The following is a 27294-nucleotide window of genomic DNA, read 5'->3' as shown; positions in this document are numbered from 1 at the left end:
AAAGTGGAGCATGCCAGGTTTTTTTTTACAACTTCTCAACCTCATCCTGCAGGTTTTCCGCCGTGCCGATGTTGTCATCTGTGACCTTTACGGGTATCAGGGTTGGGACACGTAAAAGGGATTTTCAGCACCCACAAAATAATGTAGATTAAATGCAAAGATGTAACCGTCACAAAGCGGACCGGGGCCACACCCCATTCCCGTTTCCCTTACCCACTTGCCTACTTGTTGCACAAACTAGAGACATACTAAATAAAACCATGAAATTACAATAAACCTCAGAGAATCAAAAGCTCACTTTTAATCATCCTGCTTGGGAATTGTTATTATGATGCACTTTATTTCATAACATAATCCCAGAATTTCTTGTACAGATTACTGCCCGATGACCACGTGGATAACGTCCATGGTCCGAACAGGTCAAGCCCAGGAAGAGCTGCACCAGTGACCCCGTTGGCTCCAGCGCACACTATGAAGACGAGCTCATGGTGCAAGCTAGTTACCTGTCGTGAAGAACAAACGATAGTGTCGTCTTCTCACATGATCCAAATCGAGCCTTGACGTTACACAGTACTAACATACATATTACCCAGCAAGCAGGGGCGGACTGGCCAGAGGAAATCCCCGGTAAGCCGACTGGGTCGGGCTGGTTCAACATGGCCCACCTCCATCGCCAATTAGAGTATGAGAGTAAAATGTACTATAATACCTAAAGTCAACCATCATTAACTAACTTACTGGTTGACTGACCTTCTGACTTTTATACCACGCTCCACAATCTGTATTCACACTAATGGTGTGGGAGGTATATGTTTGTAATGTTTAGATTTTTAATTCTCCATTTGTTTATCACAAGCCCAATATAAAATGATATCTGATTCACTTTTGACAAAGTTTTTTCACTGAATATTTGAGGTAACACAACTTTCCACTCCTCTCTCCCCCTCCTGGTGTACAACCTCTGATAACAAAAGATACTTTACGAGTCTCTTCTCGCAGACATTTTGCAACCATTCGGATAATGACTGAACGTCTTCATGAGTGTACAACAGAACTTAAACACCCACATATATTTCCATTGTTGTTTATTGGTCAGTATTTCTCACAGGCAATAATAATCATTGTCATAATAGTGCACTTTTCCTTTTTTGTAATTATACTACAAACATTTCTCTTCGTCGTTGTCGTCATCATCATTTGTTTTCTCGACCCGCCCTCCCCCACGCGCCTCCCTCAATTTTTTTCCTGACGTCACAAATTCTTCTTTCCACCGTGTGGAGTGGAGGTACACAAGATGGGGTGGGTGGGTGGGTGGGTGGGTGCAGGGCAGGGGTGGAGGGGAATATGGGCGGGAGACAAGAGATTATAGTAGTACAATTCTAACTGCAGAAGAAGAATGGGCAATAATGATGAGAGGAAGAGTCCTACGGTGACTACAGTGTCGATAAAATATAGTGTACATAGATATGGATGGCATACAATGGAGACAGAGACAGGCATGGAGTGTATACAAATGTATACAGCTTCTGCGTTGAAGTATACGGCGCGTATAAAATGTATACAAGGGGAAGGGACGATTATATAAGGGGGTGAGATATGTGCAGTTGGGACAGAAATGGGCAAGTCAAGAAATACAAACAGGAGGAATGAGGTGGTGTAGAAAATGTATAGTGAAGAGGGGGTGGGGAGGGTTAAAGGAGGAATGCAAGAGGGGGGAGATTTCTTTCAATAGGAGAGTTCTGCAAGTCTGTCAGCCGCAAATGTGCCAAGGATCCCCTTGTGTTTTTTTGAATGGATTTTGATGCAACGTTTGCCCGAAATAGAGCAACACCTGCCACATGCTTCTTTCTTTCTTTCCTTCTTTTCTATCCTCTTCCTATTCATATGCTTTAATCGAAAAAGTGGGTGTAATGTGAACTTGACTCTGCCCCTTATGTATAAAAACAAGAATAAGAAAAAGACGACGACACTCTCTTTCATGTAAGTGTGTAACTATAAACCTCCCTGTCCCTTTGACCTTTCACATGGCCTCGCTGACGTAAGGGGCCCACTTTGAGCACCAAGATGGTAAAAGAAAGCCTCTGACGACATGAGAGTAGGGGGAGGGGGCGATCACATCAAAATCTACTTTGAAACCAGCGCAACCGCAAAATCTTTCTTGATTATGTCCACTAAGTCAATGCTTTTCCCGAAAGCTTTCTAAAATTATTTTAAAAAACATGGCAAGACCTAACCAGTGACTCCCATACGCACTTGTCTACAGAAGGGGATTACGGACACATGTGGGAAACATTATTGGAGTTTCTGAGTTTCATCTCAGAAGTCTGCCGTTAAACTCAGAACTCAAACTAGTGTTTCACACGCGGCCGCAGCCCTGTCAGCCGAGACAAAGTCATGCTAATGTGTTGGATGGATGTCTTGGATGTCACAGTGCAGTTGCCAACCACATTTCACAGTTTATTCAGGAGTTTTTTCCCGCAGTTTCGGTTCAGTGGGGGGGAGACTATTGTCAATAATAGTATGGTTTCAGTGAAGTGTTAGTTACAGAAGTGTTTCACAGGTAATAAATATGACAATAAAATACATTTGTGTTTGGAGTCACCAAAATCCTGTTTGCAGAATGGTCTTTCATTCAGAACAAGAGTCAACAGCCATGATGATGTGAGGCTGTACTGAGCTAAATGCTAACGGGTGTTAGCATTTAGCAGGTATCATGTTTGCTGTGCTCACCCTCTTAGTTTTACTTGCCAGCATGCTAACGTTGGCTAGTTGCCCGTGAACACAAAGTACAGCTGAGGCGAGTGGCGATGTCAGTTTTAGAGGTATTTCATCACAAACCAAAGTACTGGACACGTCTGAATTTTGAGCTGATGATCGTGTCGAGATGAAAAGTTGCTTGATCACGAATAGCGATATCTCCACAGAAATAGAACAGGAGAAGAATAGAAAATGAATGGTTTTCCGTGGTCAATTGACTGGTTTAAAAGAAATTGGCGATTGTAGTTAGTGGGCTTGGAGTGACGGTAAAATGTGGTTGCAGCTCACGTGGACCCAGCTCTGGGTAAACGGATGGCTGGCTGCGTTAGCTAGGTAGCTAGGTAGCTTGTCCTACTCCGGTGTGGCAGGTAGTAAGGCGGAGGCACCGTTAGAGGCAGCGGCCCTCTGTTCAGCTTATTTTATGCATCCAGTTTAGCATTAAAGCGCAGTGGAGTTAGCAAACCAGCAAACAAGCCAGCTGTCCGCTAGTTAGCTTCTGTAGCTAGATTGTTCATTTTACTTTGCTTTAATGTTACCCTCGTTACAGGAAGAATGTGTCACTCGTCTGGCGATAGCAATGCGCTTCCCAACGCTGAGACAAGGAAGCGAGGATGACACATTAAGTTAAGCTAACGCTGCTGCTCGTTTTTGTCGCCACAGCAAAACTTGCCGTGAGTCAGTTCGGTGTATGCGGAAGAAAACCCGGGCAGTGCCATCCAAAGTACGCGCAAACATTTTGATCTAATTTTTGTAACAAATTCCATATCTTAGCCTCAACAATAAGAACTGGACAAAAGGAGTGAATAACTCAACACTGACACGTATCCGGTGGATGGAGCCTTTTGTCTAAACCCTAAATAGTCCTCCACAGGGAGCTTAACTGTGTGTGTGTGTGTGTGTGTGTGTGTGTGTATGTGTGTAATGTTTGTCTAGTGTCGTAGAAATGTGAACAGCTATCGTAACCAACAATAGGCTACGAAATGAAGAAAACAAAAGTAGGTAAAGACACGATGTTAAGCTGGAAGGTACTTTTGCAGCAACGTCACAGAAAAAGGAGAGAGGTTGCTTCTCAGTTTTTTCTCAGGGAAAACCGGTTGGCTCAGCAAAGTCCGACATCTTGAAAGTGACACGTCCCTTTCATTACCCATCTCCTGCTTTTCTTCCATTCATGAAAACAAATAAATAAATAAATAAAAATCACACTTTCCACAAAAACATGGCAAATAAATAAATACATTTTCAATAAATATATGAAAGAAATATGTTTACACTTTTGGAATAATTTAAAAAGAGTTTTTTAACATTCACATGGTTGGCGCCGCCCTCTACTTTGCTGGTGGCAAACACGAAAACTTTTCACAAGAAAAAAAAGGAGCAGAGTAGAAATAAAAGAAGGTATGGAAAAGAAAAAATAAATAAAACAAGACAGATTTCATTCTTTAAGTGTGGCTTTTTTTCCTCCCACTCCCCTCCCCCTTCCCTCCCAACCCTCCAGGCAGTATTTGCGCAGTGTTTTTATGACAACAGACACGCCAGAGTCCTTTTGTCTTTCTTTGCGATCGACCTTTCCCACTTGTGAAAAAGTACATAATTTGTTCAACTCCACCCGCCTCTCTCCTTTCAGAGCGGCAGACAGAAGCTGTAGTGTGGGGGTTAGGCCTCGCCCTGCGTCCGCCTGTGTCCTCATGCGACCTCCTGCGTCCATTGTCAAACGGAAAGGAACATCGGAAGAGTTTTTAGTTGCCTAACCGTGGGTCTAAAAAGCTTGGAGGTCCTGTTTGACCAGCCTCTTTACTCTAATTCCCCTTTTCTATCACCTTCAATTACTGTCATTTCATGGACTTTGAAGAGTTTTTTTGTTCTTTTTTCACTGTCATCTCTACGTTACCTTAAGATGCTATTTTATTCTCTTCCTCTTTTTTTGTGTCCTTCCTCTGCTACCAAACGGATACCTGTTGCTAGCTTTCCTCTGTTCAGTCTCCATCTATCTGTTCAGCTCCCCCTCCTCCGGTGGGACTTTTCCCTCGCGAGACATTCTACCTGTGGTGCGACTAGTGTCCTCAAAATGGGGCTAAATCTAACTAGCTATCCACGTTCTCTCCTCCATTAAAGGCAACACGGTATCATAGCTTTATCAGTGTAATTCGGAAATAACATGTGGGGGTTTATGCCTCTCAAACACTCGGGGGGGATAAGCTGTGCTGTCTGTCTCGCGTCAGGCTCCGTCGCGTCAGCTCTTTTTCTCCGTCGTTCCCTTCGCTGCTCTCAAGTCGCCTTGATTGTTGAGGTGTTACGGTATTACGTTTGCTAATTAGCAAACAAAAACAAAAAAAAAACAATTTCAACAATCAAATCTAAATCAAGACTTCTCCCGCGATGCTTTCTCCAAAAGGTTGTCCTCATTTCGTTGCTTTGCTTTGAGAGCACTCACTTGCCAGAGAGAGAGCGGGGAGAAGAGGAGAGAGCGGCATTTCCTGGTCATGTGACTCGACATGTGGGGTCAGGTGGTGCCGAGGTGACGGGTCAGAAAATGACAAAAGAGAATGTCTCAAGGCGCCGCGTCCTTGGCCAGTGTCTCCCTGTGCCATTTCGACTACGTAGTGGAGGTTTCCTGTTGGTTTTTGAGTCCGTGTCCCGTGATTGGTCCATGGGAAGGTTGTGTGCTTTCTTGATTTGTTGAATGGACAACGTGTTTCCCTGGCTGTGAGCGCTTTTTCCTGCATTTCTCTGGTCAGGTGGCGCACTCTGTCTTCGGGCCTGTCCCCCACCACCACCTCCGGGGTGAAGCTGCCTTTTGAAGGCTGACTTGAGATCAGCTGAACCGGCCTCCTTCACCCTCCCACAAGTATGCGTTTATGCAAAATATTAGTCGTTTGTGGGGAATTCTCCGTCGTATCCCCCCCCTCCGGATTAGCTACAAGGAAGAACTTTCCCCGTCCTCTGTCCCGTCGCTTTGGAATAATGGTAGGAAGCAAGGCAGGAGGTAAGGAAATAGGGAAGGAAAGAATGTGGGAAGGGTTGAGGGAGGGAAGAGGAAAAAGGCCAGGCAGATGACCCTCGCCTCTCTTCCACACGACGACATTCCTTATCAGGGATGGGACTGCGTCCCGTTGGATGACGAGAGGAGTCTGGTCTTGTCCTTCCCCGAGCCCCGCCTCTGCAAGGCGCCCCCATTCCCGCTGCCGCCCCCGCTCCCGCTCCCGCCCCCAGCGTCCGCCGCGCGCTCCTTCTCTCCTCGCTCCCGCTCCCGCTCCGAACCGCTCTCGGAGCGCCGGGAGTTCTGACGCGAAGGGGTGCTGGGCTGGCGGGAGAGCTGACCGTTCTTCTCGTCTGAGGGGCCAGGGGTAAAGAAAAGCCGGGGAGAGAGGACGTGAAACAAACAACTAAACTGCGGGTACGTGTAGTTTGTGTGTGTTTGTGTGTGTCTGTGTTTGTGTACTTCTTACCAGCCAGTGCCTGCACAGAAGGCTGATCGTGAGTACTCAGCAGCTGAGCCTGAATCGTTTCCACCACTCTCTTGAATCTGCGACTGGGACCTGTTTGGGGAAAACCGAAAAGTTCAATTTGAGAATAAGCACTAAAACTGAGATGAGCGTGAAGATGAAGATCAGAGAGAGAGAGAGAGAGAGAAAACTTTATGAATCCCCAGTGGGGAAACTCATTTGTCACCATAGACAACAACAGACTCAGACAGACAACAACAGACAAAAAACACATTACAAGAACCAACACCAGAACATGTCGTATGAAACAAGACAACAAGACACATAACCGACATAGAAAGATGCTAAATTTAAATCTAAAAACCAAAACTAAAGGTGTTCAGTCTATAATGCAAAGGCGTCAACATATTAGTGGCTCTTTTTAAATGTATAAGTATTTTTGTTGTTTGTTACTGAGTTATGAGTATTCGGCAGCTAAACTAATCGCACTGTGCGTAACACACGTATTAAAATAAACGTTTCCTACCTTGAACAACAACACGGAGGCGTCGTAGTCTGAACCAAGGTGACTGTATTTACCTTTCACAATAAAAGCCCTGAGCAGTATGTAGTACACTGCGTAACTGCTTATTTACCAGAGGGAACGCAAATTCACGCAGAACTATTTGACAAAAGGAAACTCCGTAAAATATCTCACAGTAGCTTCAGGCTATACAAATGCTTCATCCAGACAGGAGCTGCTCCGGCTCAACAGGAGTCACTTGGTCCTGCGCGAATCCATCAATACTTTTCTTCAAAAAGTGCTGCAACCGCCGCAAATTCCCATCGCTGCCAGTCCAAAAGGTTTGGATGCAAAGATGTTATCTTACGTTGTGTCTTTCAAAACCTCCAATAGCTATACTTATTCGGTCACTTTGTGGGGATGAAGCCGCAAAATCTACAGACATGTTGTCTCCGGCTTCTCGGGGGAATAACCGGTTTCTTACCGGAAAAACCGGAAGTCCACAAGGCATTGTGGGACTAAGGTTATAATTGCATGTCTTACACCTCCAGCTTTTGTGTCGCTCTCTTCTTTTCTTCTCTTTGTTGCACAGAAACGCGCCCTCCTACCTGTTATTAGGGTGAAGGTGACGCTGAAGATGCCCATCTCTCGTCTTCCCTCCCTCTCCGCCCGCTCCCTCTCTCGCTCCCGATCGCCCTCGGAGAAAGCGATGTCCACCTGCAGGGGAGAAGGAGCATGTGTCCATGACTTTGTGACGCACCATGCAGACACACACACACACACACACACACACACACACACACACACACACACAGACACACAGACAGCAAAGCATGCAAAGAAAACTTGGACAAAGTATTTGCATAACACCTCAGAAGTTACATGTTTTAGTGTCTGATTGCTCATTTGTGAGCAGATATCTGTACAAGCAAAGGGAACAAGTTATCTAAGTCAATAAACCATAATAATTGATGAAAGTATTGAAATTGTGTAAACAAAATAAAATATATAAAAACAAGTTTTTTTCAAAAAATTTGAATAAAGACAAAAATGTATCATTAAAATAATATTTCAACTGGATTCTCATCGTTGGATATTTTTTAAATCCACATGTGGTGAGATCATATTTCCTCTTTACACTTTTGCCTCATGACAATGGAGCCTCATTGTACAGAGAGCTGAGATTTTTATGCGATGTTTAGTGTGAAACATGGGTATGTATCTTATATGCAACTGTCTTTAAAAGGTGAATTCAAGAAATGATGTAAAATATAGAAAATGAGCTCAGGGTCCAGAGGGTTCAGGATAAAGCTGTACAAAAAGTGAAACAGCTGTGAGCCGAAGTAACCGTAAAGTCAGAGCAGAACACAAAAAGCCGGCTTCAAAGCTTCAGATCATATAGTAATAGTACAGCATTGCATCATCATGAGTACGACAAGAATCTGACACACAAACCTCAGTGGGTTTGAATGTTGCGTTGGATGAATTGGTAAAGATGGAGGTGGGGTGAGGGGGGGAGAAATGAAATATATAACAATACTTGGAACTTGACAGGCTTCTGGAAGACAGAGGGACCGCCGGAGGACTTGTACTCTGCCCGGAAACTGTTCTGAGACACCACGCTGTGGCTGAGGGACGGGATCTGGGGGGAGGAAGAGAAGAGGGTGAGCGCTCAGTGAAAAGGATTCAGTGCTCGGTCTCGAGCTTTCAGGCCGTTGTCGAGTCTTATTCCAGCTGCACCCCGTGCTCACCGAGAGGAAGGCGTGGACGATGTCCGCCTTGATGGAGCTGAGCGGCTTGTCCTGAATCATGACGAATATCTGCTCCTCTTTCTCCAGGCTGATGAAGTTGCCGAACCAGGACTTCTTAGCCAGCCTGCAAGGGAACAAGTGTTTGACACGTGACGGATTCGTTCCAACGACGCGGTTCATTCGGGTTGGGCGTGTTATTTTTAACTGGCCCATAAAGACTGACACAGTGTTCAGTCAAGGAATTGACTATTTAAAGCATTTTTGGTTATCCAGTTATGATTTGGCAGGATGAAAAGCAGAGCAGCGGCGAGAGAGTGCCCCCTCAAACAAACTCATACAGGAGCACGAAATAAGTCCAAGAGGCTCATGCCGAACTGTGCTCTTGCCAGGGATCGAACGCTATTCTCCATCCATGTTAAAGACACAAAATACAAACAATAGTAAGAGTAAGAAATACAACACAAACTGTCTGCTCTCGCCGCGCTTGTTTTAAGGTCATCGACACATACAAGGACAATAAATTCAGTTTGCACAGCGCCCGAGATGAGGAATATCAAGGCTGTTTTTCTTGTAAAGCGAGTCCGTGTGGAAACACACAGCCCGAATAGAGATACTGTGGATTTAAACACACGCAGGATGCTGTGGGTTGAATCTGGTTGGTACGAGCTTATGGAAACATACTTCACATTTAGTTTTAGAGGAAGAAAAGATTGCATAAATTGTCAAGTAGATACACAAAATATGTGGTGATATGATCTAAAAGTCTTTTTTTTTTAATGCATTTTCATGAATTCTTGATTTGAACCCTCTAAGCCCTCACCCTAACCCCTGATCCTATTTATTGTTTGAGTTGTCATTGAGTTGAATATATTACTCATGACTTAATAAATGTTCCTCTTTCTCTGTAATAAACAACTTGATGCAGGCATAAGAAAGTCAAAGGACTCCTTGATCATTACAGTAGATATTCAGTCTTATTTCTTGGAGTAAAGCTTCTCTCTTCTGCTAAACAGCAGCCCTGATTTGTATGTTTAATTTGATACCTTACATGTTTTTTCTTTGTGTTTTGGATTTACACCATGTTTCTTTCTGGATTTGTCCCATGTGACCTGATGTAAACGGGTCCTGGGACTCTATATTGTTACACTAAAGCACATAAACATGTTGTAGGAGAAACTTACTCTGGACTGGACTCTGGCGTCAAACTGGACATGTCCTCTGATGTGGGGACTAGAAAAGAGACAGAGAGGGAGGGAGGGAGGAAAGGAGGGAGCGAAGGAGGGAGGGAGGGAGAATGAAGCAAAAGGGCAGTGAATCTTGATGACAGGCCCTAATCTAATTGCCCTAATTAGAGATCACAGAGACATTACCAACACAGCTGCGGGCTACAAGCTGGGGCACGTGGCCGTTTCTTGGTAATAATAGATTCTATCTCGGATGTGAGTAGATTAACTCTGATTGTTTAAACTGTTTTTTTTTAGGGGGGGGGGGAGATGCTTTATCTCAACCAATCAGCGGCGAGGATTCCCACCATCCGCTGCGCGCCCGTCTAACCTCCCCGCTCACCTTGCAGTTTGCGCCGATGGAAGCGCGGCGAGCCCAGGAGGTTGTTCTTGAACGAGTTGAGCCTCGTTCTCCAGTGGGCGGAGCTCGAGGCGGCCAGACCGCCGCTGCCGCCCGGGCTGGAGGGCGGGGTCAGCGACAGCGAGGCCCCGCCGGCCCCGTCCGCCCTGGAAGAAGAGGACGAGGAGGAGGAGGAGGGAGGGGTGGTGGAGGAGGGGTGGTGGATCTGGTGCACGGGCGTGCCCAGCGGGGTGGGCAGCGGCGAGCCCTGCGGCGTGACCTGCGACACAGGGGGAGGGGCGGCAGAGGAGTTAGAGGACGAGTGGACGTTCTTGGACTTGAAGACGGACGGAGAGGGGAAGTTGAAGAAGCGTGGGATGGGGGAGAGGAGCGGCGAGGGGGACGGGGAAGGGGAGCGCGGGGTCTGGAGGGGGAGGGACTTCATGGAGTGGAGGTGGGGCCGGTCAGCTTGGCCCTTTGAGGGCAGGGTCTGTGTTTTGGGGTCGGGCGGTGGGCGGATGGGCCGAGACGTGGTGGCACTTCCTGGTTTGGGGTCTTTGGAGGAGGAAGCGGAGGCAACTTCTGATTGGCTGAAAGTGAAGACCGGTGGGCTCTGATGGGCAGACAGAGAGAGAGAGAGATGGAGAGAAGGAGGGAAAGAGGGACGGACAGATGAGAGAAAGCAATGGTCATGAATTATGAATCATGGGAACGATTCTTCAACAAGCTTCGATATGAGTGGTTTTTGACAGCATGTGCACACGGACATTTGTATGAGGCAGCATGGTGTGTCTATGAAATGGGAATGTGAATGAGTGAGCATGTGACAGTGTGATGGAAAAGGCCGGCATCGATAGCGGCGACAGTCTGAGCGAGAGTTAGTAGAGAGAGAAAAAAACAGCATCACAGGAAATTTGGTGTTGTGTTGTTGATGGTCCAGACTGATAGTTCTACACTGGAGCTGTGGATCATACATAAGTTCACTGTGTACTGCATGTTCAAAAGGAAAAAGTCTGGAAAGACAAAGCACATCACCAAGAAAAGACCAAACTCAACTCAAAGCTACATAGAAAACAACCAGACAACGTAGTTTCCATCGAATGTTCCTCAAACAGCAGGAAATATTGCATTTATTAGGGACTATTTTCAGCTGCGGATGAATTTAAAATAAACCTCAGCTTCACACTTTCATGGCAATAAAGGAACATGTCACCTAGTGCGACATTGTGGGTCAGTGTTGTGTTTTTTAATAGTTCGTGGACGACAATGGAGCTTTCTGGCATAACACCAGTTTCAGACAAGTGGTCTTTACTGTATGTGCAGTCCATAAAACTAGGAGTAGGACGGACATTGAACTGTTTTTCGTGGCCGTTCGACGAGAACAAAAGACAATGGCGCCCGTTAAGTATGATGGTGACATAACATGTGTGAGAGGTGCTGCTCGGGCACTTTTTAAACCTTTGGACAGAGCGATGTTCGGGCAAGCAGTCTTTGTGCTGAGCTATGCTAACTAACTGCTGATTTAACTTCATTTTTACTCTTTTTTTACATATAAATCTTGACAAAAAAAGGAATAAACTCACTTGCCGAAATGTAAAACTGTTCCTTTAACTGCTTGTAAACAAAAGCAACAATATATAAGTTACGCAGATAATTATTAAAACGTACTGGGTTCCCTTTGCGCAAAGATACTTGCCGGACATTAGAAAACGAGACAAACTGCACATTAATGCAGCTTTCACCGCCAATCCCCCACGCTCATGAGTGTAATCATTTAGTCAGATTATGTGATGTGAAACACAGAACATTTCACCGACCAGGATCTTTGTAGAGACGGGGAGATTAAAATCAAAATGGTCGATTTGGGAGAGACACCCATGGAGCTGAGTGACATCAGCACGCTTGATTACAGAGTAAACTTAATTTGCTTTTCGAGTCCAAACCGTTCAAAAAACGTTGCGCTCTGGTGTCTCCAGACTGTTTTAAGGCCGCTAGGTCCGAGGCAGTGAACAGGTGTGTGACCCAGTTAAAGAGAGTAGATGAAGTTCTTACCCTGGGGCTGCTGAGCGGACTGGAGGACAGACCTGTGGACGCTCCACTGACCGAGCGGGACCTTTTGAAGACAGCAACAAACAACACAAGTCATCGAGGCGAATGGCGCTTTTAGGTGCAACAATCGTAATAAATGATGTAGTGTGTGATATAGGATTGTGCTTGTTATGAAGCATTAGTCCCACTTCTAAGAATTATATTAACTTGGCAGTCAACTATTTCCATCGGTTAGAACATAATCTTCCACCTAGACCTTTTCAGTCTTTCTGTTTTTGTATATTAAATGGAATAATATTGTATTGTATTATAATGATTGACTGAATAAAAAACAACGAGTGCTGGTTCTGACCTCTGGCTGTGTGCATTAGTATCCAGGGCCCTGCGAGGTGGGGTGGGAGACCCCTGGTCTGTGACACTGAGGACCTCCAGGCTCTTCCTCTCAGGACGACAGCGGCCATGACGCGTCAGCATGGGGGAGTCCACCCGCTTCCTGGGTGGGTCTTGGAGAACATGAATATGAGTAAAGAAAAGAGTAAAATACAGGTTTTTCTTCTTCACATTTTGGAAGTGTTCAATGTTTAAAGCACATTTCAGAGGAAAAGTAGCTTTCACGATCAGGCTTTTGTCTTGTTGTATAGGCCGTTAAAAAGGTTAAAGAGCGAGGGTTCTCACCGAGGTCATTTCTGGCGGGCAGATCCTCGTCTTCACAGCTGGGGTATCGCTCCTTCCTGTCCAACAGGAGGTAGTAGATCATCTTCTCCTGGTTCTCCCTGCAGGACAAGACGCAGAGGGACGGAGAAACCGAAGGTCAGAAAATGAAGGAGACGCAGAGAAATCAGAGAATACAACAACGACAGAGTCTTATCAGTGTCACATGTGAATAAAGTCAAAAAAAGTTGTAAATGTTACGGCTCGGTCAGGTCATATCATGATAATCTCTATAAACAGACATCTGCATATGAATGCAGAATCACAAAGCGTTGTGGTTTGTGTTTGTAGTCCAAGTTGTATTGACTCGTAACATTTGAGCGGTCGGTCGATAAAGAGTCCGTGTGGAGAGTTAAAGAGATGCAGCCCATCAGGTCTCGTAATTGTCATTGTTTTTAGCTGACTATTTAGCACACATGCTTAATGTTGCTAGCCCTAAACACGCTTTGTGTGGCAGCTAAAGGTTATGATGAGAGCTGTGACTCAGTTAAAATAGTAAAGTTAACAGCCAAAAAAAACAAAAAACAACTGGACATGTGTGAAGTTTTTCAAGTCAATCATTCTGGGCTAGTGGCGTCTCTTGTCCAACTTCTAGGGGGCGCTAGAGAGCCATCCTTTGGAGAATTTTTTTTTCCGCTTCAATCAGATGTCTATTTTTACCAGGCCTGACAAGTGTGCAAAATTTGGTGACTTTTGGAGTATGACAAGTCCCCCAAAAAGCAGTCCAAAGAGGAAAAACAAGAATCAGAGAAATAAAAACAATAAGAAACGGATCAGTTTCATTAGGGTCCTTCAGACTGACTCGAACCCTAATGAGCTTAAAGATGCTAAAAGACTTCTGTTGCTGCTGTAGTGAGAGACTTCATCAGAGGAGGGTGGACACAACGGATGGGTGAACAGAGAGATAAAAGAGCTCTTGCTGACATTGTTGCTCTTGTTCCTGCCATGCGAAGCAGATTAATGATGTAAGTAATTGACTGGCCACAAAAGGACAAAAAAAGACACTAAAAGAAAGAGAGAGAGAGAGAGAGATTGTGTGAGGGATAGAGAGACATCGTGAGAGATAAATTAAAGTAACTACATAGACAGTTATGCATTTTGTTTTCAGCATTTAAACAAGCCAACACATTCTCACTCCCAACTCATCAAATAGGAAGCTTGGTCAGTGGGCCGACGCTTCAGAGCGCTACGTAGCTACGGCTACGTTACGTATGCAATGTTACTTATCTTGTAACAAGCCAAGATTGACTTTTGATTCCCCACGGGACACAAACAGAAGTTTCCTGGGTGAAATTTACATGTTTTTGGTCCCAACTCTTCCCCCAGAGCTTCTCCCTTTGCAGACGATGTTGCTCTTTATACGTCGTAACCTCACTTTGTCCTTTACTCCCACCATAACTACGGCCACATGGGGCCAGGGATCAAGTGGCCTTATTTCTAGTTGGACGCTCTCTTGCAAATGTTGGCCACTTTGAGATTTAATGTATTAATACTTCATTCTCCCATCTATTCATATCAAATAGTAATCTATCAGTGAATAAAGAAGGTTTATAAAACTATTTGATTAATGTTCTTCCTGTCATAAACTCCAATACATCTCAACACTGGTGCACAATGATGTAATTGCCATCCATTCAAAGTGGAAATGTTTGATGGTTTATATTTACTCACTCCTCACTTGTAAGGTCCTGTGTGAGTTTGACCCGGTCTCTGAAGCACCCTAAGGAGTACATGCTTTCCAGGACGTCCGGGTCCAGGTCTGTTAAGGACAGGATTCTCTTCACACACACGCGGCGAGGCGGCGGCTGCTCTGGGCAAGGCTCATTACGGCCACTCCTGGTGGGAAAAAAGTCAGTATATATAACTATGAGAAATAAAACGCTAGTATGCCAGAAACAGACGTCTTAGCAGGTGCACTATGTGCAGTGTGGTATGAGGTATGTTGTGTGTTAGAGTATTGGCTGACCCACATTCAAAAGAGGTCGACATAGATAAAGTGACGGTGAGAGAAATGAGATATTTGGCTGGTGGAGCCATGTGCCGCGATGTGACTTTAGTGCCAACGTCAGTGTCTTTGGTGAAGAAGGAAATGCAGAGGAGGAACAGGCAGGAAATGTAACGTGGTACTTACTGGTACCAGGCGTGTTTCTGTATTGCTTCTAGCTGTAAGAAAAAAACAGGAAACAAAGAGAAGACAGCGTTACAGCATTGATTAAAACATAGTTTCTCGCTTTTATAGCAAAGTTAGCTCTACAATTATACATCAACAAAGACAAAGCATCTGCTGTCCAACTGAACACTGAGATACGTGTTAAAACAAGAAGAAGGCTAAAGCTACCAAGTCAGGATTGGACCGACAGCTAATTTAGCTGCTCTCTTGTGCATTGATGGTCAGAAAATTGAATGTTTTTCAATGCGCATGAGTCTCATAAAGTACACGTTGTCTAATGTGCAAAGCTATTTGCCCATCAGACTCATGGTGAACGTGATAAACACCACACCTCCTGATCAACATGTTAGCTTGCTGATGTTAGCATTTAGTTCATGTCCAGCCCCGGGCCGCTGGCATGGCTGGAGCGATTATCACCCCAGGAAAAGTAACCCCTCAGTCCAGTCCTGCTGAGAGTAACACATTAATGAGTCATGAAATCTGAAAATAAATCAGCATTTCTGCACAGCTCTGGTATCCTCGTCTCAAAGTCAAGGGGCTCTTGGTGAGATGCCTGGAATAAGGTCTGTGGTTAACACAAGCATCGGAGATTTTAATGGTTTGTTCTGAGACATTAAATAATAATGAAATAATCCAAAAACCCAATGGAAAAATACCATCGGCTTTTTTTCTTCTTCTTCTTTTCCAAAGGCACCAGAGTGACGCTGACTTCCGAGGTTGGCCTACAAAAACACGTCATGCCTGCATACAGCGAGAGCCATCGCATCAATACTGCACAGTACCTCTTCGGGTCGGAGTAATGGAGCAGCTGCACTTCTGCAAGCACGTAAAAAGTCGGCCTGCTGTGAACACTGTATGCCGAGAGGAAACCAGCTAGCAGCTGTATGCGGCGAGGGCTTTGCATTCGTGAACGAGCTCAAAAAGCACAGAGGACACGCTTCCCGTTTCCTAACTGACATGAAGACGTTGAAAAAGGTGGCAAAAAAAAGATGTGTGGGTTCCTAACATTCCCCTTGCTAGCTGCAGATATACTTTTTAAGCTAGATTGGAATATGTCTCTCTGCGTGTTGGGTGTTTAATGGAGGCAACCAGCAGACAGACAGAGAGACAGAGAGAGAGAGAGAGAGAGAGAGAGAGAGAGAGAGAGAGACAGAGAGAGAGAGAGAGAGAGAGTCTGACCTGGTTTCAGGCTTCATTAATCAACAGCTCGTCAGACGAAGCCGCAGCTTTGATTAAATCTGCTCTGTTGTAGCTGAATGACTAAACGACCAGGCTTCCTCTCTGTCAGCAGTCCCTGCAAACCACATTATCACAGTTGTCTCCACCTCTCGGCCTCTGAAGCGTGGATTCCTCTCCGCGCCGCACGCTGGCTTTATCCCAACTTCTTTCTAAACCTGAGCGCAATGGAATTTTCTGTCCATTCACTCGCTCATTCATTTATTCACTCAGCCGCTCCCCTCTATCTGCCTCTGAACTGCCTGTCTCCTTTCAAGCCTTGCTTTCAGCAGGCAAAGCTGGCATTTAGGTGAAAAGGAGGAGAGGTCCTCGCTCCTCTTTCACCCTCAGTGCCTCCATCTTCCTCTAGAGCCACTTGATCCCTCCATCCATTCATTCGCATCGAAACATACATGCATATATTTATGCCTCTCTTCCTTCCTGCATCTCGGTTTCCATGAGTCTCGTCTCCAAATGAACTGCTGACTTGCCTTTGAGGACAGAAATAAAAAAAGCTTCCCTCCCTGTGATGGCCGACCCCACTCGTGCCTTTAAGCAATACCCAAGGCCCATTCCTCTGCTCTTTCCTTCCCACCTTCCTCTCCTCCTTCCTCATCCCTCTCTAAGGTCCGTCATCAGCGTCAATTCCTGTCACATCTCGAAGCAAAGCCCGGGGCCGGCTCTTTTTCTTTCCTCCCTCCGTCCTAAATGTCTGGTTCAGGCTTCGTGTGCTGTTGAAGCTGCTGTGGTGCAATGTGACCGTTTGCTCAGCCCGCAGCCCTCCACGGCGGCAGACGCTTCACCATCCGCATGCAGTTCAGAATGAGAACCGTTTAGCACTGAAAATGTTTATTCGTTTGTGAAACAATATGACCTTTTTTTTTAAAAAAAAACAGAGGGAGTCAAGAGGACTACTCAATTCTACAAATAACGATTTTGCCATCTGAAGAGCCAGTGGCCCGCAACAGATTTGATCAGCTTTAGCTATCGGGCTGATTAAGCTAACGGTAGTTTCATGACCTGGTTGAACACGCTGTCTACGGCTGACATGTCGCTCTTCCAGGCAGGGCTTAGTTCTGCGTGATCCTCAGTTTTTGACTACCTTTGTTCCAGTACCTGTCTTTCTTTCTTTCTTTCTTTTATTATTTACTTTTGCAGGGAAAGCGCAAAGTAAACAACAAAATGCACAAAGGTTAGCTCCAAGCTAATTTGCATTGGTTGTTAGTGGGAAGAAAGACTAAAAAACAACAACTACATGACAATAAATGCGTTACATAAAACAATACAATAGATAATAGCCCACATTTGCGCCGAGCGACACAGAAAGGTTCAGGTTTTTAAACCAATTTCTGGCCCAATTAAAATTACAACCGTGAAGACTTTCACCTCTGCTCCTACGTTTGGAGAGAGACGTCGGTGAATCAGGGGACGATTTTTCCAAAACAACTTCAGAGTTAGTACACTCAAGTGCAACTTAATTAGTATTTACTGTTTACATAAATGTCCTCTCCCTGAATAAGCCCCATGGTCCCTCGCTGCTCACCGTGAGTCTCTTGTCAGGGTTGACTTCTATCATTCCTTTAAGCAAAGCTTGACAGTCGGGGGGTATGAAGTGGGGCATGTGGAAAACCCCGCTCTTCACTTTCTCTAGAAGCTGCCGCAGGTTATCATGGTCGAAGGGCAAAGCACCCTGGGAAAGGGGATGGCGGGAGAAGACGGAGAGAGACAGAAAGACGAGGATATGGGATGAAAGAGAGACAAAAAGAGGCAATAGTTTAGTGTTGATAGTTCATTTTTTTGTCATAGATACATTGTAAAAAATCATTTTGCAGCCGGTAAGCTTAATTTAGCATAAAGTCTAAAAGCCTGCCTCGTCCTAAAGAAACAAAACCTACATACCAGCACATCTAAAGCTCAATAAGTACTGTTTTATTTTGTTTGTTTATCGTTATGTACTACATTTATGGATTAAACAAACAAGATATAATGTGCAAATGTAAGAGCTTTAGAGGCGCTGGTAGGCGGATTTTGTCACCTTTGTGAACCATCCCTTGAAAGGCACCCTGCAGAGTGTTCTTGCAGACAAATACAGCCTTTGTGGCTGTCTTTGTGCAATGTTTCTCACAATTTTTTTAATTTTGTACGCATATGTAAAGCTTTTCTTTTATCCATCCTTGTCTATTTTTTCCTGCTCTTTGCTGGCGCATTGCTGCATTTCTTGGCAGGTTACCGCCACCAACTGTCATTTGGTGGAAAAGTCGCATCGCCCACACACTCGTTCATCCCACTACTTTGCTAGTAGGACGCTGCAAGATATAAACAAAATGGTGACCGGCTCATTCATCACAACATTGCTCCGGGCTGCCAATAGTTGTCAAAAATCTCCACAGGGTACCTTTAAGATTGAAGGCTGATACGCTGACAGTCGAGAGAAGGCCGCGTATGAGGTAACATTGTTCTGTGTGACTTAAATAGTGGGAATCAAAGGACAGAGAGAGAAAACAACTCAATACTGGGAAGAAAAAAAAGAATAAAAGGATCTTCTTACGACAAGAAGAGCAAAGAGGATGACTCCACAGCTCCAAACATCGGCTCTGCGACCGTCATACTTCTCTCCCTAAACCACAAATGCAACGACAGGGGAGCATTAGAAATGCACACACACACACACACACACACACACCCACACACGCACGCACACACCCACACACACATTAACACACTGAGAGGAAAGTAACTAACCCTTATGACCTCTGGGCAAGCATAATGTGGGGATCTGTGAAGAAAGAAGAGGCCATTATTAAATGATTGAACCAGACGCAACCAAGCGCCCAGACAAAGAACGCAGGTGCTGATTTGATGAAAAACTGAGAGCCCTCGCTTTTGTATTCATTGAGTAGACTGAATAGGTGAATTCAGGCGAAAGCTAGGATCCCTTAATAATTTGATGTAATAAATCTGCGTTGCTGCTGACGGGGACACAGTTTTGAAACCGCTTACGCTGTTAATGAACAAAGCCATCAATTATGTACAAGGGCACACAACAGAGCACTGAGTGGACGTTCCTAATGTGCTGTCACAAAATATACATGATCACATTTGTAGTTCATTAACAATACCAGATGTTATTTTTAATAGGCAGACAAACAAACACGTGAAAGTGAAGCCAACGTGCACGAGCCTTAAAAATGAGTTTGTTCTGACGGCCATCAGGGGGCCTGATTCCCACTTGATTTATTACCAAAGTAAATGTCGTAAACATGAGTTTTGGGTCTCAATCGCTTGTTTGATGTCTTTTTCAATACAGCATGAGGTTCATTTAGTAAATTATGGTCCCATTTAGAGTTAAATAGAACATAAAGCAGAGTACGCTTTAGGGCGGGGCTACTTTGGGATTGGCAGGTTGCCACTACAGTGTAGGGCAGTTGACCCCTCCCACTGTGTGTTTTCAGTTCATTAAGTTAATTGTGGCCTTTTGATCGGCAAATAAATTCTGCGTTTGGGTGCACTCAGCTCCACCCTCTCGTGTCACTTCTGGTTGCAAAAAAACAAGATGGCGACGATCAAAAATACCTAACTCAAGGCTTTAAATCGTCAGTGGATGAACCAACGGGTGACATCACAGGGACTACGTCCACTCCCTGTATACAGTCTTGGGCACACATTTAAATTCAAGCTAATTTTAGCCCATTGATATAACCAAGTACTCACCCACAGCTGGTTTCCAACAGGCTGTCCCCAACTTGTAGCGAGGCCATGCCGAAGTCTGCTATCCTGATATTATTCTTCTCATCCAGGAGAAGATTCTCTGGCTTCAGGTCTCTATGACTGGACACACACACACACACACACACACACACACACACACACACACACACACACACCCTCAATGGAAGTCTTTTTCCAGACCATAAACCATGTTTGTCCACTTGTTAGACTTTCACATGATATGTAAATATTTATACAAAAATCTGCATTTCACTGCACAAGGCGCACATGAATGCGCATGTGGATGATGTGATGCACAGTTCTGCTGTTGGTTTCAAAGGAAACAAAGCCATGTACATTGCTGCTGTGTACGTGGGGAAGCAGCAAAACGGGTTATTTTTAGAATATTTTCACAGGTTTACGTTACAGTGAGGCAGCTCTTTTCCATGGGTAACTGAAGCCGTCGTGTACGTCTACGCTCTCTTATAAAACTCCACTGCAAAAACAGTCACTTTAACAGGCAGAGCACGGAGGCTGCTGGTCTCGAGGTACCCTGAGCAGTTAGTTAGTTAGTCATTGTGTGACTTTGGTGTTTTAAAGGCTTAGTTAGGATTCACCAAAGTCACACAGTAACACTGATTGACTCATCGATCGCGGCAGCAGTAAACCAGCAACTCCTGTATTCTGCAGGATGAAATTGTATTTTTTTTTCACTGGAGTCTGGCGGCTTTGGACAAGAGCAAAGATAACGCCGTAAGTTCCCTGTTGGAAACATAGACTGCATTGCTGTCTCACAGGAAGGTAAACTGGTGATAATATTCTAAACATAGCGTACACTTAAACTGATATTGATTCTTGTTCAAATACATCTTGCTGCTGCATCTCATTCCACAGCAGCACTGTGCGGTAACTCCGGCCTGTTTCTCGAAAATGTGTGTCTGTGTGTGGAGGAGGGAGGGGTGACAACCAATATCTAGAAAAGGTTACACACTGACTCTATGGATGAGTACCTCAAACAACCCCAATAGTGTCACATGATCAATCACCCAACTTTAGTTCTAGTCCATAGTACGCTGTATGACCTGATAGAGACTTTTGACTTGTGTTCACTGTCGCTCAGCATTCAAACATGTGTACATGTATGTTGTTTGACATTTATTGGACAGCTGATAGTGACGAGGAAGACAGGAAACAGGAGAAGAGGGAGGGGTACGACATGCAATGACAGCTGTTTGGCACCCGGGGCACTTCATACTACCACAGCCCATCTTGTGTCCAAGTGTGTTGGGCCCTCGAATAGTGTTTCTGCTCCCAATCAACAGCCCATATGGCCCCTTTTCCCAGTGGGAGTGAGGTCTTCTGTTTGGTTTTGGTACTCGCAGCGTTAGCTGCCCGGGGTTAAGGTAAAGCATCGCGGAAAGCGATCGGTAGGGCGAGTGGAAACACAGACTGATCGAGAAACTGACTCAACACCGAAGACATGGCGGCAAAAAGGGTTGAGAGGCAAAACTGTAACGGATACAGCGATGACAGAAAGGGCCTTAAGGTCAGCAGCTTCTCACATACCATATGGAGTGGCTGTGGCAGAAGTCGAGGGCGGAGATGATTTGTCTGAAGAACTTCCTGGCCTCTTTGGGGGTCAGCCTGCCCTTCTTCACCAGGTAGTCGAATAACTCTCCACCGGACACGTGCTCCAAAACCAGGTACCTGGTCAGACATGGACAACAGAGGAACATGTGAGAATTCATACACACAGGCCATGGCTGCTTCCTCCACACATAACAACCTCAAACACACAATCTGAAGCCTCTAGATCTAACATGTCATGCGTTTATTTATCTCAGTTAAATCTTACAGAATGTATTTTCTATTTTCAGACTCAAGGTTGTTCCTCTAGCGCAGATCCAGAAGACAAATTAAACCAAAAAATGAAAAAGAAAAGAAAGACAGTCAGCGGAAAGGAGAAAGATAAAGAGATACTCACAGGTATTTGTTATTCTCATAGACGTCATGCAGCTTCAGAACGTGAGGGTGCTCTATTAGTTTAAGAATAGCTATTTCTCTCTCCACCTGGATGGACGCGGAGAAGGGAGACGTGTGGAGAAAGGTTAGGAGGGAGGGAGGGAGGGAGGAGGGAGGAGAGGAGAGGAGGAGGGAGGTTAAAAAAGAATGGAGATTGAAATGTCAGGAAGGATGACGGCAGCGAGAGAGAGGGAAGAAGCAAGTATATAAAGGCAGAGTTAGGTCAAATGTGGAGCAGAGGGAGGCAGTATTAAATGTTATTGTCCAACTGTTTAGTGTTCATTTAAAGAGAGAAACAAGTTGGTTTGAGTTGTAGACAGCGAGCAGAGAAAGCAAATCATTATTTCCTCTGATGAAGTGTTTTTTTTAAAGGTAGGATAAATGGAAGAAAAAAAGAGAGGAACAAAGCTAGCCTACTTTAAGCTAGCTCAGACTTGTACTACTCAAAGCTGCACTGATCAATATTTAAACATTAAAAATTGTACCAAATAGCTCTCACCTACAGCACCAGCCAAAAAGAAACCGTAAAAAAAGACACCATAAAACTCGCTGTAAACTCCGGCTCTGAACCAAACTGCAGACACAGAGACAGTTAGCGACGAGCTAACTGAACACGGTGGAGCATTTAGCGGCTAAAGAGCCAAATATACAGTTTATCCTCAGGAGGTGGTGGAAACCAAACCTGAGCAAAAAGATTATGTATTTGACTATAAAGGTTGCACACAAAAAAAAAGCTCTCAAATTAACGCTAATGTTGCTAAATAGGTAAGCATTTGCTAACCCTAAGCTAGGTTGCTAAGCTGCTCAGTTGTATCAGCTTTAACAGATGAGATTTAGTGACTTGTTTATTTAAGCAATGAAAGTCCCCTGTTATTTCCTGCTTTTCCTCTTTGTAGTACCAGCAGACTTGTTTGTATCCAAACTTTTGCTTATTCGGTTATTAAAACGTTTTGTTTCCAAAGAATTCTTCATGATTAAAGTCCACCGCGACTTTGTTATTCAAGAGCTCAAACGGGCGCTCAGACTCGACGGTTAAGGTGTCCTGTCGCGATCCGATGACAAAAGTCGTATTTGGAGGACAAGTGTTACCTCGGCCGCAGTGACCAAAATAACTCATAAACAAACCTCCACGAGGTCGTGTGAGCGTTGCATCAAGAGGGACTTGAAAATATCCGAACCTATCCTTTAAAATGAATTGGTTTCATTTGATTTGTTGCATCTGGGTGGAAGTTGTTCAGCTCTCATTTCAGCAGCTGTCTCGAGCATGACCTACTAGTCACTCGCGCATGTCGGTCTTCTCTCCACATGGGGCAGGGATTGATCGCCGGATGGCAAATTTGTCATTCTCATTGTGATCAGAGGATAAGGTGTAAGTGTTTTTGATGAGTCCCTTCATTTAAATCCATTTCAAGTCACGCTTGGTCCACTGGTGGCTATTTGCTAATCCTTGATGAAACACATTGATTTAATTACAAAGAAATGAATTGATCTGCTGCAATAGATAAATACATTTAGTGTTCACTTTATTAGGTACCAAGCACAGTCTGATGCAATCCAATACAACAAGCCCGTCTTTTAACTATGACCTCAATAACAAAGAAATAATTAATTGAACACCTCCATGACAGGAAACAACTTCGTGGACATTGTAAAAGTCGACAGTTGTATTGGATTGTGTTAGACTTTGTGTGTGTGTGTGTGTGTGTGTGTGTGTGTGTGTTAGCAAGGTTCAGGTGATGCGGTACGTATCAGGATACATGGGTTGCAATTCGATATATTGCGATATATCGTCACTCTGACTAATTTGAGGAAAATTGAACATAACATTCGAGGAAAAAAAGACCTCACCATGTGCCATACATTCAAATCTGAGTGAGAAAAATACGTCGATATGCATTATAAATGTGCATGATAAAAGATGATATTGGCAGTTATTTTGACAATTGATGCAGTATAACAAAAAACATGGCGATACTCAAGATATTTGTCTGTATAACCCCTGTGAGAGCGTACCTAATAAAGAGGACACTGTGTGTGAAAGAGAGGATGAGAAGTGGGCAACAGCTGCCAGAAAAAGGGTCTTAAATTCCTTGCGTTTGGCCTCTGTGTCGCGTTGTGCCCCGAGAGCAGGAAGCTAAAAGACACATCTGCAGAGTGCCGACAGGAAAAAAGGCTACTTGTAGTTAAACATGCTTAAGCTGACCCAGTAATGCGGTTACTGGCAGTTAGCACCCCCGAGTACTCAATGGGCAGCTCTCCAGAGCAGTACAAGATGAGCGAGATACCATGAACCAGACGACCGGGGGATCGGTGGCATTTTCCAGGGGGTGAAGGTTTCCTCCGTGGTGTAAAAGAGACTTCTCTTCACGCACTTGACCCTCGCGTTTGTCATCTGGCTAACGAAATAAACGAAAATCCATTTGGTGTGGATTATATTCAACTCTGTCTGCGTTTGCTTGACACACCATCGCGGCCTGTCTGAGCGCTAGTTGAACCTGAGGCCTCTTTGGCCAAGTGGAGCTGCAACCACCGTTCCTCGAGGCCGCACTCGCCCATCTCGGTGTGAGCTACAGACATTTTCAACTGGATCGTTTTATAAGCCAGCAGGATTTTAAAAACAGGATTAGGGATCATTTGAGCACCGAATGTACTTGTCCCGACACCGAAAGGCAAATATTTCCTCGCTGCGATGTGCTGGTTCGTTTTAAGCCTGTCGCCTCTTTCATGTGTGAAACTTTTTCTGTCTTTTTGCTGTTTCCGAATCTGTTTTTTTGTGTTTTAAAGTAGGGACACTTTTACGCCGCCACCTTGGCCAGAAAGCCTCCTTGTAAAGGAGATTATAATTCTGAACGGGATCATCTTGGCGAGTTAAAGGTTACATAAAGGTCAACTAGAATTGCTAGAACAATACAACGCGGCTCTTCTTTGGGCCCCACGTTTTCCCAGGTGCAACCGTTTGAACATGAGAAACTCGTCGTCGGCCACATGTGAAACGTTCCAATGTGGAATATCCTTTTTTATTAATTATTGTTGCTTTCTTTCAGTTTTCAGCTGCAGTATATAGCTTTCATCAGAGGGCTTAATTAGCAGAAGGGAATCATCTCTATTGTTCGGTGCCCACACACTCGGCGGCTCCACATTGCAACACGCAGACGGGGCTTTTCTTGACGGAAATGTAAAAAAAGATGTTGCTATTTCCGCAGGCCGGCGAGAGCTAGGCAGCCGGCACGATTTTGGGGCCTTGTGGCCACCGATGAGACTGTGGTGGTGGAGGCGGACACGAGGTCAAACACGAGCACGGCGTACCTTCATTAGAACCGACTCGGAGAGCTTCTCCCTGTTGACGATCTTGATGGCCACCTTCTGTCCGGTTATGCAGTGGACGCCCAACTTCACCAGGCCTGAGGGACACAAAGAGACACACGGGGGGGAGACGGAGGGAGGGAGGGAGAGAGAGAGACTCTTTGATATCTCAAATCATCATGCAGTGTGAAAACAGGAAGGGAGGCATGTCATAAATAATTCAAAATAGCTTTACTGACATTGTCACAAACATATAGGCCAAACTCGGCTCTCAAAAAGACAGATTAGAATGTGCATGGACTTTTAAAAAAAAGAATACATCATGTGATACATTTTCATTTTTTTTTAGATCCTTTAGGAGATTGTAGCAGAATAAAAGAGGCTTGGGATTAAAGCAGTGATTGTTAATGCTGGAATCAGCTGTTCGCCCATGCCACCAGGAAGCCCCGAGGGGGTCTGGGGTGGGGGGGGGGGGGGGGCATACCTGTCTGTCCCTTCCCGAGGGTCTTCTCCAGCCGGTAGGGCCCCACGTACTGGTTGGACAGGCCCACCGTCAGCTCCTTGCTGCTCATCCTTGTCCCCGAGGTGAAACTCTACACGCCTGCGGTGAGGCGGATCAAGACGGCGGCTGCTCCTGTGCGTAACGCCGCCACGCACATCCCAGGCGGCGGCAGAGAGGCGCGGAGAGGAACCGGTCGTGATTCTAACGCCGGGCCCTGCAGGCTACTCCCATGCACTTGTTTGTCATGCGGCCAGCTGCTCCGGCTCCGGCTGTTTGCACCACCACCACCACCTCAGCGCAGGCCTAGAATAAAGTATTTCCCGGGCTCTTCTTCTTCTCCTCCTCCTCCTCCTCTTCCTCCTCGGGTTTGCGTCTCTTTCAGGGCGGCACGGAAAGCAGCATCATTCAGAGTGGAGAGAGAAAAAAACCGAGCGGAAGGACGCGTGAGGTTTTGACCGGTGATGATGGGTTTGGAGGTATAGTCCCAACAGAAAGTCCCCCTCCCTCCCCCCCCAGCCCTCCTCCGCTATAAATAACAGTAGTTTAAAGCTAATTGCTGTGTAGCTGGTGCGTCTGGCTAAAAGTGGAGCCGAAAAGAGAGATCTCATCCAGGCTGTGCATTATCCACAGATTGATTCCTGTAAGAGCAGGGTCTCAAATATCCCGAGTCAGAATGCCCCTGATTGAATCCATTCTGTGATCGATATCAGGGACCCCCCCACACCTCCTCCTCCTCCTCCTCCTGCCGCTGCTGCTGCTACCGTCCGAAAAATGTTTTCATCATCCTTCCCAGGCTCGTACATCCCCCTCCTCCTCTTCTTCCTCTCTCCTCTCTATCTTTTTTTTCGCTTCTCACGCCGGGCCTCGCTCGGTCCAGGAGGCTGCCTTTCCCTTCCCCTCGTGCAGGTGCCCCCGCGCGTCGTCCGGATAATAATCTATTATCACAACAGCATCAGCAAGAAGAATGGGTTTTCCAATATCCGGTGCACACTTTGGCTCACCCCTCCCCGTCCCTGCATCGGGAAATAGAGGAAGAGAGGGAGGGAGAGAGAAAGAGAGAGAGAGGGAGAGAGCGTTAAAAAAAAAAGGGAAAGGAGAAAAAGGCAAACAGCCGCGGGGCCAGAGCGCGCGAGACGGGGCGGAGAAAGAGAAGCGACCCGGAGAGGTGCGCTCGTGTGCCGGCGGAGGATCAGCGCTCGGCCCGGTGATTAATCCTGCTTCTAGAAACAACAAGCATCCTCAGCTGGCCTGGTGCTGGTAGTCGACTCCCCTCCCTCTTCCTCCCTCCTTCCCTCCCTCCCTCCTTCTCTCTCTCTCTCTCTCTCCGTCTCTCTTGTCTCCCCGCCGGCCGGCTGTGCTCATGATATCACCGCACCTCCGGCGCTTTTGGCTGTCGCCTCCCGCACAAAATGACAGTAATTTTGAAAGGGAAACGAAGAAGAAGAAGAAGAAGAAACAAGAGAGGAGAAGAAATTCGCCTTGCAGAAAAGAAGGAATCTTGTGAGAAGTTGCCCGCACCCAACAGGAGTGTCCCTCATCCACGGGATGGCCTCTCTTCTTCTTCTTCTTCCACTTCGCTGCTGCCCGTAATACCCGCT

General features: G+C 45.5%; 1 protein-coding gene across 5 annotated transcripts; it reads right to left on the bottom strand.

The window, feature by feature from the left end:
* Positions 1-1083: 1083 nt before the first annotated feature.
* On the bottom strand, positions 1084-27294 carry brsk1b (BR serine/threonine kinase 1b). Of its 5 annotated transcripts, XM_068578250.1 has the most exons (21): positions 27215-27294; positions 25679-26709; positions 25198-25292; positions 21854-21939; positions 21436-21576; positions 19873-19989; positions 18904-18937; positions 18710-18778; positions 17705-17851; positions 14908-14939; positions 14448-14612; positions 12741-12838; positions 12418-12568; positions 12069-12129; positions 10020-10629; positions 9635-9683; positions 8454-8577; positions 8243-8344; positions 7311-7419; positions 6207-6293; positions 1084-6099 (listed from the first exon to the last, which is right to left on the bottom strand). In XM_068578250.1, the coding sequence occupies exons 2-21, from the start codon at positions 25764-25766 to the stop codon at positions 5846-5848; spliced, it is 2619 nt and encodes an 872-aa protein (XP_068434351.1). In that variant the 5' UTR covers positions 25767-26709; positions 27215-27294; the 3' UTR covers positions 1084-5845. The 5 variants fall into 5 exon arrangements, with proteins under 5 accessions (XP_068434351.1, XP_068434352.1, XP_068434350.1 ...); XM_068578251.1 differs by lacking the exon at positions 27215-27294 and having other exon boundaries at positions 1084-6087; positions 6204-6293; positions 25679-26956; XM_068578249.1 differs by lacking the exon at positions 27215-27294 and having other exon boundaries at positions 25679-26956.

Source organism: Clinocottus analis, unplaced genomic scaffold, assembly GCF_023055335.1.
Source record: "Clinocottus analis isolate CAN_PGR_092001 unplaced genomic scaffold, fCliAna1.0.p SCAF_16, whole genome shotgun sequence".
Classification (NCBI taxonomy): Eukaryota; Metazoa; Chordata; class Actinopteri; order Perciformes; family Cottidae; genus Clinocottus; species Clinocottus analis.
The sequence above is the reverse complement of the archived record's forward strand: the minus strand, read 5'-3'. Positions and strand labels throughout refer to the sequence as shown.